The 13,602-nt window shown below is 39.8% G+C and overlaps 1 protein-coding gene across 2 annotated transcripts; it reads left to right on the top strand.

Annotated features, from left to right (window-relative positions):
- Positions 1-9,015: 9,015 nt before the first annotated feature.
- Positions 9,016-13,332, top strand: pck1 (phosphoenolpyruvate carboxykinase 1 (soluble)). 2 transcript variants are annotated; one of them, XM_047347995.1, is made up of 10 exons: positions 9,016-9,126; positions 9,481-9,715; positions 10,252-10,436; positions 10,527-10,730; positions 10,863-11,050; positions 11,139-11,301; positions 11,403-11,627; positions 11,795-11,926; positions 12,074-12,169; positions 12,266-13,332. In XM_047347995.1, the coding sequence occupies exons 2-10, from the start codon at positions 9,492-9,494 to the stop codon at positions 12,721-12,723; spliced, it is 1,875 nt and encodes a 624-aa protein (XP_047203951.1). In that variant the 5' UTR covers positions 9,016-9,126; positions 9,481-9,491; the 3' UTR covers positions 12,724-13,332. The 2 variants fall into 2 exon arrangements, with proteins under 2 accessions (XP_047203951.1, XP_047203950.1); XM_047347994.1 differs by having other exon boundaries at positions 9,431-9,715.
- Positions 13,333-13,602: the final 270 nt, after the last annotated feature.

Below are 13,602 nucleotides of genomic sequence, written 5' to 3'. Positions count from 1 at the left end.
TGAGCAACTGGTCTAATCAAACCCACCTACCTCTGATTAGGACTTGACTATCTACTGACTGAATAGCTCTGCTAAAACTGTGCTGGATAAGTCCTGAGGACAGATCTATAAAATGTACATTAAGTGCACACAGCAGGGGACAGGCATTGTTAAGCGGTGCTTGTTGCTCAGAAGAAGGTGGTTTTATATCTCAGTAATCTATTATATCCAGTCACCGTACTTTTTTTTATAGCATTGTGCAGCACAACACCACTGTTTCACACGTTTCTTTTTATCTTAGGAGTCAGAAGTTTTTCCTGCAGGGGTTTAGCACATTCAGCCTTTCTTCATTCTGCAAAGCCAGAGCGCTCCAAGATATGAATGGAGCCTGTGATTAACATCTTTGTGTATAATAGGTTCTCCCCAATATAGAATAAGTGTTGCTTCTTCTTCTTGTTTGTCCTTCTGGCTCTGATACATTTATATTTTTTATTATTTAAAGGCTGTCTCAGCCTGTTGCTTTATAATTTTAGTTTGTGCTTCTTCTCTTTTCAGTCTTGGACATTAATGGTGCTAATTTAGCATATGTTTAAATGCAGCAGTATATATTTTGAGTTTGGTTTTGTCATTTATATAGGTTTTGTAAATAAAAGCCATTTTATGTCTTTATTCAGCCAAACAATAAACAGATAGATGGCAAATGTAGCATTGGTTGTTGTACCATCATTATGAAGTGATTATATATGGAGATAAATAAGCTGAAAATGCTCAAATTCTACATAGAATTTATTCTATGTAAGTTTTTAGCAAATCTGTAAATACGAGTGACTGCAGCCATTCTACTGAACACGAGGTATCACTGTTGAGACATTAATGCCACTTAACAGCAAGAATGACTGCAGAAAAAGAATTCACAGGAAGTGCAGTCGTCGCATCCAAAAACTAACATAAGACATTCAAACAAAGGTTGGTTAATCATCACTTTATAGCTTTTCTAATGTTTTTCAGTCCATACCGGATTTTTCTGAGCACTAAACATGAAACCAAATTTTTTACTGACCATGCATCTACATTTAGCTCTGTGTAAGGAAATGTGACTAAAATAAATTTTAGAAAGTTTCTCAGAGTTATAATGGTTATTTTAGTTTGGTTAGGGGCTGTACGGTGGTGCAGTTGGTAGCACTGTTGTCTTGCAGCAAGAAGGTCCTGGGTTCAATTCCCAGCCAGGGATCTTTCTGCATGGAGTTTGCATGTTCTCCCCGTGCATGTGTGGGTTCTCACCAGGTACTCCGGCTTCCTCCCACAGTCCAAAGACATGCCTGTTAGGTTAATTGGTCACTCAAATTGCCCTTAGGTGTATGAATGAGTGTGTGCATGATTGTTTGTGTGTTGCCCTGTGATGGATTGGCGACCTGTCCAGGGTGTACCCTGCCTCTTGCCCATAGACTGCTGGAGATAGGCACCAGCTCCTGCGTGACCCACTATGGAATAAGCGGTAGAAAATGACTGACTGACAGTTTGGTTAGGGGACTGTTGGGCCAAGCTCTTTCTATGGCAACACATAGATACAAATTGTGGATAGAATTTGAGAAGGGGAGAATTGGCCAAGATTTCACCTTCCCAAAACAGATTGGGAAAGCTGACTTTCTTTGGTGAATTTTTTTGGTGAGTTTTGGGAATCATACTGTGTGAACGAGACTAAGAGTCTGCAGATCCCGTACGGTGCTTTAGCACATCAGTGCTTCAGGGTTCCTATCTGTACTCCAGGAGAAAAAAAATTAGCTGAAACCTCCATCTCATTTTGTTAATGAAACGTCATAATTTTTGGGATAGTGACTCTTCTGCATTGTTGACTATTACAAATTAAAGTCCCTTTTGACATTTGATGAAATGTCAAGAAAGAACAGTTCTAGTGTTAGACCTGATGCTTCACTGGTTGAAACAGGAAAAACTGGAGTTAAGCCATCACTAGCATTGGAAAAACCCCAAAAGGTCACCTGGTTATCCTTTTATCATTGATAGAAAGTGTGAAATGTGCCTCATGACCTAATCAGATGAACCCAAGCTGTGAAGGCAAACCAGTTAGAGGCAGAAAAAAACTGTGTTTGTGATTTTTACTTTATTTCTGAGAGTAACTTTAATATCAGATGGATTTAGAATGAATCATACTTAATGCTTACTGAATTATAAGTGAGTGTTCTGATTTTCTCCTCATAAAACATACAAAGGTGTAGCTGGAAAGTGAAACGTGAAGTAAAGTTGTTCAGGAACAAAGAAAAGCTCTGACTTTTAACTTTAGTGTGTTGCAGTGTCAAATCATTCCTATTAAAGTTTGGTCTTTTTACCCAAACAAGTCCTTCAACTCTTGACCGATTCACACAAAGATTGGCATCGCAACTACTACCTATGAAGGTAGTAGTTGCGATGCCAATCTTTTCACACCATCAAAAGCTATAAATTTACCATGTTTACCAGTTTGTCAGCAGAACTAAATGAACTAAACTAAATTGATGGCAAAATCATACAGCAGAGGGTTCTATCTATCAAGCTCACAACCCAATATAAAATTAGATTTATTTTAGCTTAACAAAATTCATGCACACTAACAATCATAAAGGCAAAGCAGTGTTAGATATTTGTATATATTTGATTGAATTAGTATGAATTCCCAAAGCTTCATTGTGATTATTGTCTTAGGATGGCTGCCTGGGTTTTTCTGCAACTAATTTAAACAGAATTGAGTCTCAAACCCAGGATTCAAAGACCTCTTGATAGTACTTTATTTTTTTTTTACAATACCCATCTGTTTAAAGTACAGTTTCAAATAAATCACAACTTATAATGTGCAACAATATCAAGCTAAACTAAGAAAGTTGAACATGACTGGCCATTAAATGTTTTAGCTCAACTCATGCTATCATTCAGTTAAACAGAAAATCCAAGCTGGACAATCCTCTGCCAGCAGACCTGGGGCAAGAATCTCTGAATACCTTGAAGGTTAGGATGACTCAGCACCTTATGGATCTTTCCCCAACAGAAACATGAAACAATTTATTTTGTTTCACTTTCGACAAGAAATAAACCGAACATGGTTTAATTTGTGATGTTTGGGATTTTTAAAAAATGTATACTTAATACATTTCTCAAAAAAACAGCCTTACAAACAACTATGTAGCATTTAAGTTATTTATTCCTGACATACAAGAAAACCTTTCTATTTTTTAACTAATTCATCATAAAATTTATATTCTGTTCTTATGAATTATTTTGTACTTGTAAACATGTTTGTCGAGGGCAGACACAAAATGGAGAAAAAAAAGCCAAAAAGATTTGTTGATCAAAAAATTTGATTAATTAGCAAACAAGTATTTATCTAATTTTAACAAAGCAACAAGTCAGGTTTTATGAAAACAACATACAGTATATCTAAGCTTTAATGGAAATGGTTAAAGAGCATAGATTTGTGCCACACATTACTGTGACAAAGTGTCCACACTGTCGACAGTTTGGTCTATTCTCATCCTACAGTAAAGACCTATGGGTTTTTTCTAAATATCAGATGTTTGTGACTGACTGAGCTCAAACTGCCTTTCTCCGTTATCTAACTTCTTCCTTTCACTGATAAAGCTGACCAAACAACTGATAAATAAGATTCACTCTAAATGTGGTAGAGTACATAGATTCAGATACTAATGCTTAATGGAAGCGATTCTAAATTAATTAAGATTTTGTTGATACACATGGTATAAATCCACAACAAATTATATAAATAATATATTTACAGAAATCAAGTTCTTCTAAAAATATAATTAGCATGCACTGGTAAAACTGGCGGGGAAGCTCTGAGAGCTGGGTAGTTAAACTAAATCAGTTCTGCTCACAACCTTTTGTTCCGCAATCCCAGCTAAATGTGTGTGAGAAATTTGTGTGACAGACCTAAATATTGTCAAAAAGGAGGTAGGAGAAGAACTTATTTAATGATAAAAAATTAATAGGTACTTTCAACTGTGAGTGACGGAATCTACAACAAACATCTAGAAAATCACAAAACTTCCCACCCATCCATCTTCCCCTTTCATACAGTGGAGTCGTCTTCTCCCCTTTGCAGAAAAGCATCCCCAAAGAATGATGTTTTCACCTCCATGCCTCACGGTAGGGTTGGTGTTTTTGGGGTTGTACTCATCCTTTGTCTTCCTCCAAACACGGCTTGTAGCGTTTAGACCAAAAAGCTCTATTTTTGTCTCATCCGACCACATGACCTTCTCCCATTCCTCCTCTGGATCATCCAGATGGTCATTGGCAAACTTCAGATGAGCCTGGACATGCGCTGGCTTGAGCAAGGGGACCTTGTGTGCGCTGCAAGATTTTAATCCATGGCGGCGTAGTGTGTTACTAAGGGTCTTCTTTGAGACTGTGGTCCCAGCTCTCTTCAGGTCATTGACTAGGTCCTGCCGTGAAGTTCTGGGCGGATCCCTCACCTTCCTCATGATCATTGATGCCCCACGAGGTGAGATATTGCATGAAGCCTCAGACTGAGGGAGATTGACCGTCATCTTGAACTTCTTCCATTTTCTTATAATTGCGCCAACAGTTGTTGCCTTCTCATCGAGCTGCTTGACTATTTTCCTGTAGCCCATCCCAGCCTTGTCCAAACTATTATTTTGTCCCTGATGTCCTTACCTTGCCCTGTGGTCTTGGCCATTGTGGAGAGGTTGGAGTTTGTTTGACTGAATGTGTGGACAGGTGTCTTTTATACAGATGACATGTTCAAATAGGTGCAGTTAATACACGTAATGAGTGGAGAACAGGACGGCTTCTTAAAGAAGAACTAACAGGCCTGTGGGAGCCAGGATTCTTGCCGGTTGTTAGGCGATCAAATACCTATGTCATGCAATAAAATGCAAGTTAATTACCTAAAAATCACACAATGTGATCTTATGAATTTTTGTTTTAGATTTCGTCACTCAGTTGAAGAGTACCTATGATAAAAATTAAAGACTTCTACTGTAAATAACAATTTCATGCACATTAAATAAAGCTTTTATTGGTTTAAAAGGAACTTGAGTCTCTGTATGTTGTAGACTTTTTGTATGGCTTGCTGATGACTTCAGAGACAAATATATATTTAAGCTGTTAAATCTTTCAGATTCCTTTATTGCTGGAACTTTAAACTAGGAAAAGCATTCGGTTTGAGGTCCCTCACAAGTTGATCAAAGATTAGGGCAAAAAACATTAAAGAAAATAAATCTAATAAAATAGTACAAGAACAGTTTTGAAATAACTAAATAAAATCCTAAACAGAGAAGTTATGATTAAAGTCAGAATGAATCAGCTAAAATTAACAACCTGAGTAAAAACCTGAATTACCAGAAGGATACAATTTAACAAACTTCAAATATTTCTGCATTTCTTCACTAAGTATTAAACAAGTTCAGTAGCCAACACCTTTACATATGTAAACTTCTGACCAGAACTGCAAATCCTGAACACTTTAGTTATTATATGGAGTTACTACCTGAAGTGTTTAAATCAGGGGTCCAAAGTTGGTCCTCGAGGGCCGGTGTCCTGCATGTTTAAGATATTTCCCTGCTTTAACACACCTGATTCAGGGGATTACAGTTCAGCAAAATGCTGTTTCTCAGCCATCAACGGAAATCAGGCATGCTGAAGCAGGGAAACATTTAAAACATGCAGGACAGCAGCCCTTGAGGACCGACTTTGGGCCACCCTGGTTTAAATGATGGAAATTTGTCAAACATAAAAATGAACATTTAAGATTGAAGTCTGCAAGGTGTCCAAGTTTTATAATCTGCCATGAAGTTATTGCACAGCTAAAACTACAGTTCATAAAACAGCCTCAACCATGTGTTGTGCAATTATACCTGCCACTATGATATATTGTCTTTGTCCATCCATTCATCTTTTTGCCCAGAAAGCAGTTTTAGAAACCTGTGAAGTTATACTGGGTGCTGTTGCTGACTATTCATTTCTGCCACCACAGCTTTTAAACAGTCATTTTGACAGAAAACCCTGACAGTTAATCCTGGGTTGGGAAAAAAAAATGTAATGCATAATTCATCAGTAAGGTTACGCATCTACATTAAAGTGGACACTTACACTCACCAACCACTTTATTAGGCACACCTTGCTAGTACCGAGTTGGACTCCCTTTGGCCTTCAGAACTGCCTTAATCCTTCGTGGCATAGATTCAACAAGGTACTGGAAACATTCCTCAGAGAGTTTGGTCCATATTGACTTGATAGCATCACACAGATGCTGCAGATTTGTCGACTGCACATCCATGATGCAAATTTCCCGTTCCACCACATCCCAAAGGTGCTCTATTGGATTGAGATCTGGTGACTCTGGAGTCCATTTGAGTACAGTGAAAATCATTGTCATGTTCAACAAACCAGTCTGAGATGATTCGGGCTTTATGACATGGTGCGTTATCCTGCTGGAAGTAACCATCAGAAGATGGGTACACTGTGGTCATAAAGGGATGGACATGGTCAGCAACAATACTCAGGGAGGCTGTGGCGTTGACACGATGCTCAGTTGGTACTAAGGGGCCCAAAGTGTGCCAAGAAAATATCCCCCACACCATTACACCACCACCACCAGCCTGAACTGTTGATACAAGGCAGGATGGATCCATGCTTTCATGTTGTTGACGCCAAATTCTGACCCTACCATCCGAACGTCGCAGCAGAAATCGAGACTCATCACACCAGGCAACGTTTTTCCAATCTTCTATTGTCCAATTTTGGTGAGTCTGTGTGAATTGTAGCCTCAGTTTCCTGTTCTTAGCTGACAGGAGTGGCACCCGTTGTGGTCTTCTGCTGCTGTAGCCCATCTGCCTCAAGGTTCGACGTGTTGTTCGTTCACAGATGCTCTTCTGCATGCCTTGGTTGTAACGAGTGGTTATTTGAGTTGCTGTTGCCTTTCTATCAGCTTGAACCAGTCTGGCCATTCTCCTCTGACCTCTGGCATCAACAGGGCATTTGTGCCCACAGAACTGCTGCTCACTGGATATTTTTTCTTTTTTGGAACATTCTCTGTAAACCCAAGAGATGGTAGTGCGTGAAAATCCCAGTAGATCAGCAGTTTCTGAAATACTCAGACCAGCCCGTCTGGCACCAACAACCATGCTACGTTCAAAGTCACTTAAATCACCTTCCTTCCCCATTCTGATGCTCGATTTGAACTGCAGCAGATCGTCTTGATCATGTCTACATGCCTAAATGCATTGAGTTGCTGCCATGTGATTGGCTGATTAGAAATTTGCGTTAAGGAGCAGTTGGACAGGTGTACCTAATAAAGTGGCCGGTGAGTGTAGTTTTGGCTCTTCAGGTGTGTGTTACCATTAAGCTTAAATGGAAAAAGTTAAAATCTGAAAAGCAACTGTTTTGCCCACCCAAAAAAGGTCAATAAGTCATTTCCAAATAACTGTAAGACTCCAATTCGAACATCAGAATCCCTGCTTGCAAGTTTAAGCTATTTAAAACAGTTGAAATACTTACCAGCAGTACATAACCCTACAAGTTCACGCCAAAGTAAGACAGTACATTTATATAAAATTCCTTCTCAGACTCCACAGGACTCAGTTAGCATGTTAAATTATCCATTTGTCCAAGGACAACAGCAAGAGTAAAAAGTAAGAAATGTTTGGAAGAATTTTTCCAAACAAATATGGTAGCAGAGCTCAGATTTATATATTTCATCACACCTCATACAAAACCCCAAGCATGGTGGTGGAGGGCTGATAATATGGGCTTGAATTTGCAGTCACGTGATTTGGGCACTTTGCCGTAATTGTGATAACCATGAAGTGCTATGTACTCTTCTCTCTAAAGTTATCCAAAGTCAACAGGCTTTGTTATTTTATTTGGCATTTTGCAAAAGTCTTTGCTCACTAAACTAGGGCCAAGTGATTGTTTCCTTGTTATGGCTTTACTTATTTCAGCCGAGTTCTTACATTTACCAACATTTTATATGGCAAACATCCTGTGTTATTTTCATGGCTTTATGACTTTTATTTACAAAATCTCTGCTCAATCCAAATTAAACAACATTACAAACCTGATATACCGGCAGAGTATTTTGTTGGGTCATATTTTATTAAATAATAAAATAAGTGTTGGAAGTAACTTAAAGTCATTGGCTTTCAGGTGTAATTGTATTTTCATCTGCATGTATAACTGCAGAAACAAAGCCAAGCAACAACTTAATTGGACTACATGAAGGATTTGAGGCCGAACAGCTTGGACAACTTGTTTTAGATTATTAGGTCATGTGTAGAGATCCCTCTTTATCTTCAGTTCTCTTGGAGTGCATGCATGTGTGCACACGCACAGGCCAACCCCTGACTGAACTTTTAACACAAGAGCAAGCCCCCGGTTGTCAGCCAATGCAAAAGATGCCAGCCAAAATGCTCGTAACGTCACACCACAAACTCACGACAGTGAACCCTGGACTTGCATCACTCACTATGGCAAAGTTCAAAATCGTTTTGCAACAGCAGCAAGAATGGAAGATGTTATTGACTGCAAAAAAACGTATTCAGCTTAAATCGACTTCTCCAGCAAGAATAATTCACAGAAAAATATTACTGTATCTGTTTAACTGAATGATAGCATGAGTATTAGAATCACACATTGAGAAAATTTGCTGAAAGAAGATTAAATATCATACAAATACGAATTTGCTTTGCACCTAAAATACCAACTTGCTCCTTTCTGTAACATTTAAACATCTGGTGTCAATAGACATTAAATACATTATAGACAGGCACAGCATTAAGTAGCAAAAAGCTGCCAGCTCCTCAGTCTGAGATTTGAACCCATTATCAGCATTCAGCTGGGGAGAACCGGTTCTGCAAAGATGACATGACGTCCTGTGAATGGTTAATAATTATTTAATGGCATGTAACACGGACTTTTTCTTCACAATGAGGATATGCACACCCCTACCACGACCCCACCCCTCCTCTGAAGGGAAATCCCAGGGTATAAAAGGACCAAAGCCTCTCCAGAGCAGACACAACGGACCAGGAGTCCTGAACTCAACTGAGAACAGCCATCACTAAGACACTTTAGCTGATGAGGCCAAACTAACAGCTCTTCGCTCCAGACAAACCGCTCAAGGTAACCTGAAATTCTTTGTTTTGCAGCTGTTGTGTGTATGTGTGGAAGGATGAGGCAGATATAAAGAGGGATATTGCTGATTCACATCAGATGGTCTGACAAGCAGTTCGTTTAGCTTCTGGAGAAATAAGTAATACAGTTAAAGATAAACAGGAACCTGAATTTTTGTTGTGATTTCTGTGTAAAAAGCTAACTTTTTCTTGTCCTCTGTCACTTTTTTCATAATTTCCTTTTCTCCTTTTGCTAACTTTCCCCCAACCTTTTTTGGTCTTTCCACTCATTTATTTTCCCCAACTTTCTCCAGACATTCTCTCATCTGCTCTCTCGTTGTCTATCGACTTGCTGTTTCTTCAGACTACTTCACCATGCCTCCTCAGATCCAGTCACACAACCAGAACGGTCTCAGGGTCCTGCAGGGCGAGCTCAGTGCCCTCAGCCCAGCAGTCAGGGAGTTCGTGGAGGTAAATGTGTCTCTGTGCCAGCCTGAGTCCCTCCACATCTGTGATGGCTCAGACCAGGAAAACCGAGCCATCCTGACCCAGCTGGAGGAACAAGGAATGATCAAGAAGCTCACCAAATATGAGAACTGGTAGGTTAATCAGAAGTATTAGATTAGGGAGAAAAAGCCTTTATGGGAACCATTTTCCTTTTTCAGGGGTTATCTAATTTGTAGCAAAATGTTGCAAAGAAAGGAGTTTAGCAATTTTAGACTTAGATCATTTTGTATACCCATCAGTATAGCTGAAGTTGTTTTTGAAGCAAAGAATCAGTAGAATCAGTAAATTGTCCAGTCATGTAGTTGTTGATGACAATTTGCATCATTCAGTCATCAGGAGTTGTTTTGATTGACAGCATAGATAGAAACAAGTGTATAGTCTGACAAATCAGACACTTCAGTTGGCTCAGTTAAACATGAAATGTTTACTAGCAGCTCTAAGGCAACTCAAAATGTATGGCTGATGAGCGGGATTTGCAAAAAAGCTTAACAAGGTTAAAAAGCTTTAAAAGCTTTAAAAACTTTTTTTAAAGCTTTTAAAGCTTTTTTAAAGCAAGACAGAAGAAGAAAGCCATGACAAGATGTAATTTTTTTTCTCTTTCTCATCCCTTATATTTCTAATTTTACAGCTGGTTGGCCAGAACAGACCCAAGAGATGTGGCTAGGGTCGAGAGCAAGACGGTAATTGTAACCCAGAACCAGAGGGAAACGGTTCCCACACCAGTGGGTGGTGGAATCAGCCAACTGGGGCGGTGGATGTCCCCGGAGGAGTTTGACAAAGCCATGGCTCAACGGTTCCCTGGCTGCATGAAAGGTACTACAGTGATATGTGCCCATTTGTAATCATTTAAAAATAGCAAATAAAAGAAAAAGAAGTTGTGAATAATGTTTTTCCTGTCCTTAGGTCGCACCATGTATGTGATTCCCTTTAGTATGGGCCCTGTAGGTTCTCCCCTCTCTAAGATTGGCGTCGAGCTGACTGATTCCCCCTATGTGGTAGCCAGCATGAGGGTGATGACCCGTATGGGGAAGGCTGTGCTCGCTGCACTGGGAAATGGCGAGTTTGTCCGCTGTTTGCACTCCGTTGGCTGCCCTCTACCACTTAAAAGTACGCCTAGAGGTTTACAGAACATGTTTTAAAATCCTGCTTGCTTATGTTTTTCAGCTGTTCCCGCAAAAGGTCATGGTACAACTAGTTTAGTTTTTCACTTATTTTTAAATTCTATGATTGTTCTCTCAGAGCCCCTGGTAAATAACTGGCCCTGCAACCCTGAGCAGACGCTTATCGCCCATATCCCAGAGCGCAGACAAATTATCTCATTTGGCAGTGGTTATGGTGGAAACTCCCTCCTGGGAAAGAAATGCTTCGCTCTGCGCATCGCCTCACGCATCGCCAAGGAGGAGGGCTGGCTGGCAGAGCATATGCTGGTAAGTAAAAGGAAAAAAAATGGTGGAGACCAAGCTTTTGAAAACAACCTATCAGTTGTGAATAACCCTAAATGTTTCTCTTGTTCAGATCCTAGGCATCACCAGCCCTGCTGGAGAGAAGAAGTACATGGCAGCAGCCTTCCCCAGTGCCTGTGGTAAAACCAACCTAGCTATGCTCTGTCCAACGTTGCCTGGCTGGAAGGTTGAGTGTGTAGGAGACGACATCGCCTGGATGAAGTTTGACAACCAGGGTGAAAAACATTTTAGAAATCTTTTACTGGCCATCAGCAGTGGGAAACTGAAATATGAACAACTATCCAAACTAACATTAGATGTGATTCTTGTTCCTTAGGCAACTTGCGTGCAATCAATCCTGAGAATGGCTTTTTTGGTGTTGCACCTGGTACATCAGTTAAGACCAACCCCAACGCCATGGCAACCATTGTTAAGAACACAATTTTCACAAATGTAGCAGAAACCAGTGAAGGGGGAATATACTGGGAGGGAATGGACCAGGAACTGACTGAGGGAGTCACGCTCACATCATGGAAGAACAAGTCCTGGAGTTCAGAAGATGGTAAGAAGCCCCCAGGGTTAATATAAAATATATTTATATCACTGTTTTGGAAGCAGTGAAGACCAGGAAAATGGATTTCTGTGCAAAGACAGAACTGATTTCATGCAGTAAATGGTTTTATCAGGAGTATCAGATACAGAATAACTGTCTTGTCTTTCTCTGTATAGGGGAACCCTGCGCCCATCCCAACTCTCGTTTTTGCACGCCAGCAGGACAGTGTCCAATTATTGACCCACAGTGGGAATCATCAGAAGGAGTCCCCATTGAGGCCATTATTTTTGGAGGCAGAAGGCCAGAAGGTGAACAAAAATTCTGAAACTTTAGCAAAGACAGAATTAAGAGATTGGAATAAAGCTGTGAATTGAAAGCAGAAAGCAAGAGGAGCAAATATTCATTTAAGAGCATGACCAGAAGGTGCTGATATAATAAATTCTGGTTATCTTCAGGTGTTCCTCTGGTGTATGAAGCCTTCAACTGGCAACACGGAGTATTTGTTGGAGCAGCAATGAGGTCAGAGGCCACTGCAGCAGCTGAACACAAAGGTCAGTGTTTAGCTAAGATCTCCCTTTGTTTCTTTGGTATTTTACAATATGCAACCCCACAGTCACTCATTGCTTTTCTATTTTTTCTTTATCTAGGCAAGGTGATCATGCATGACCCCTTTGCCATGCGCCCATTCTTTGGCTACAACTTTGGCCAATACCTCTCTCACTGGCTGAGCATGGCTGATCGCCCTGGTACAAAGCTGCCCAAGATCTTCCATGTCAACTGGTTCCGAAAGAGTCCCAAAGCTGGCTTCCTCTGGCCTGGTTTTGGAGACAACATCCGTGTTTTGGACTGGATGTTCCGGCGAATGAATGGCAACACCGGTGCCATGCCTTCTGCGGTGGGCTACCTTCCCTGCTATGATTCCCTGAATCTCCAGGGCCTGGAGGGGAAGGTGAACCTCAATGAGTTGTTCTCGTTGGATCAGGAGTTCTGGCAGAAGGAAGTGGAGGAAGTGAGGAAGTATTTCACCACGCAAGTGAACGATGACCTGCCCAATGAGGTGGCCCGGCAGCTGGAACTGTTGCAGCAGAGGGTGAGGCAGATGTAAAGAGGAAGAAAGGGCAGTTTAGGTATTTTAAATCGACATTAAAGGTCTTTTTGTCTTTAGTACGTCTTGTAGCTGGCCTGTAATTCCAAATTATTCTGCCAGCAGTCATAAAATGACTTGTATGAAATTCAACAAGCTAGCTGAAATTTAAGGACCAAAATAGAGGAGTTTTCATTTTAATCTTACATCCTTTACTATTAATTCTTCTTTTTAATCTTTTTCCATGTAATTTTAATTGTTGTTAGCTAGAAAGAAAAACCTAATGTTGATGACTTTTGGCATGGCTATTTGCATCCAGAAATATTTATTTTCCATCCTTATGCTGTTGTTGCAGAACTGTGTATTTAAACCCAATTGCAATTTTTGTCCTACTCTGTGTATGTCTATTTAAAGGTAACTTATTTCAAATATACGTCATAGTTTCATTTCTATATAATTTTATATAATGTTAATGACTCACTTCCCTATTTAAAGGGGATAATTGTTTTGTGTTCATGTGGTTGTTTGTTGTCTTAATTTATTTTTATACAACATTGTTAAGATTTTGTTCTGTTTATTGTAATCTGGATCTCTCAAAAAAGAAGATGGCAATAAATGAGTTTAAAACGATTAATGATTCTGATTCATTTCTCAGTGGTCTGGGCATGTTGGCTTTTGTTTTAATGTTAATGGGTCTACAATAATTGGCAAAACAATAATAAAAAATGATGTGGCATGATACCTTTACCAGAAGTGTAAACCAAACTAAAACCAACTGTTCATGTATGATCTGATAAATATGCCATGTAGTCACGATAAAAGTGAGCGCCTGAAGCAATTAGCATTATCTAAAGCATGTGATTCATTAACAAAGACAACAAAATCAGCCAAATTCCTTTG

Source organism: Girardinichthys multiradiatus, chromosome 20 (assembly GCF_021462225.1).
Source record: "Girardinichthys multiradiatus isolate DD_20200921_A chromosome 20, DD_fGirMul_XY1, whole genome shotgun sequence".
Lineage (NCBI taxonomy): Eukaryota > Metazoa > Chordata > Actinopteri > Cyprinodontiformes > Goodeidae > Girardinichthys > Girardinichthys multiradiatus.
This window is presented reverse-complemented; position numbering and strand designations above follow the sequence as displayed.

Bases quoted from the DNA above. Each gene is read 5' to 3' on its own strand.
- pck1 (XM_047347995.1), top strand. From the start codon at position 9,492: ATGCCTCCTCAGATCCAGTCACACAACCAGAACGGTCTCAGGGTCCTG. The intron at 9,716-10,251 runs GTAGGTTAATCA...CTAATTTTACAG, and splicing joins CTCACCAAATATGAGAACTG to CTGGTTGGCCAGAACAGACC. The intron at 12,170-12,265 runs GTCAGTGTTTAG...TTCTTTATCTAG, and splicing joins TGCAGCAGCTGAACACAAAG to GCAAGGTGATCATGCATGAC.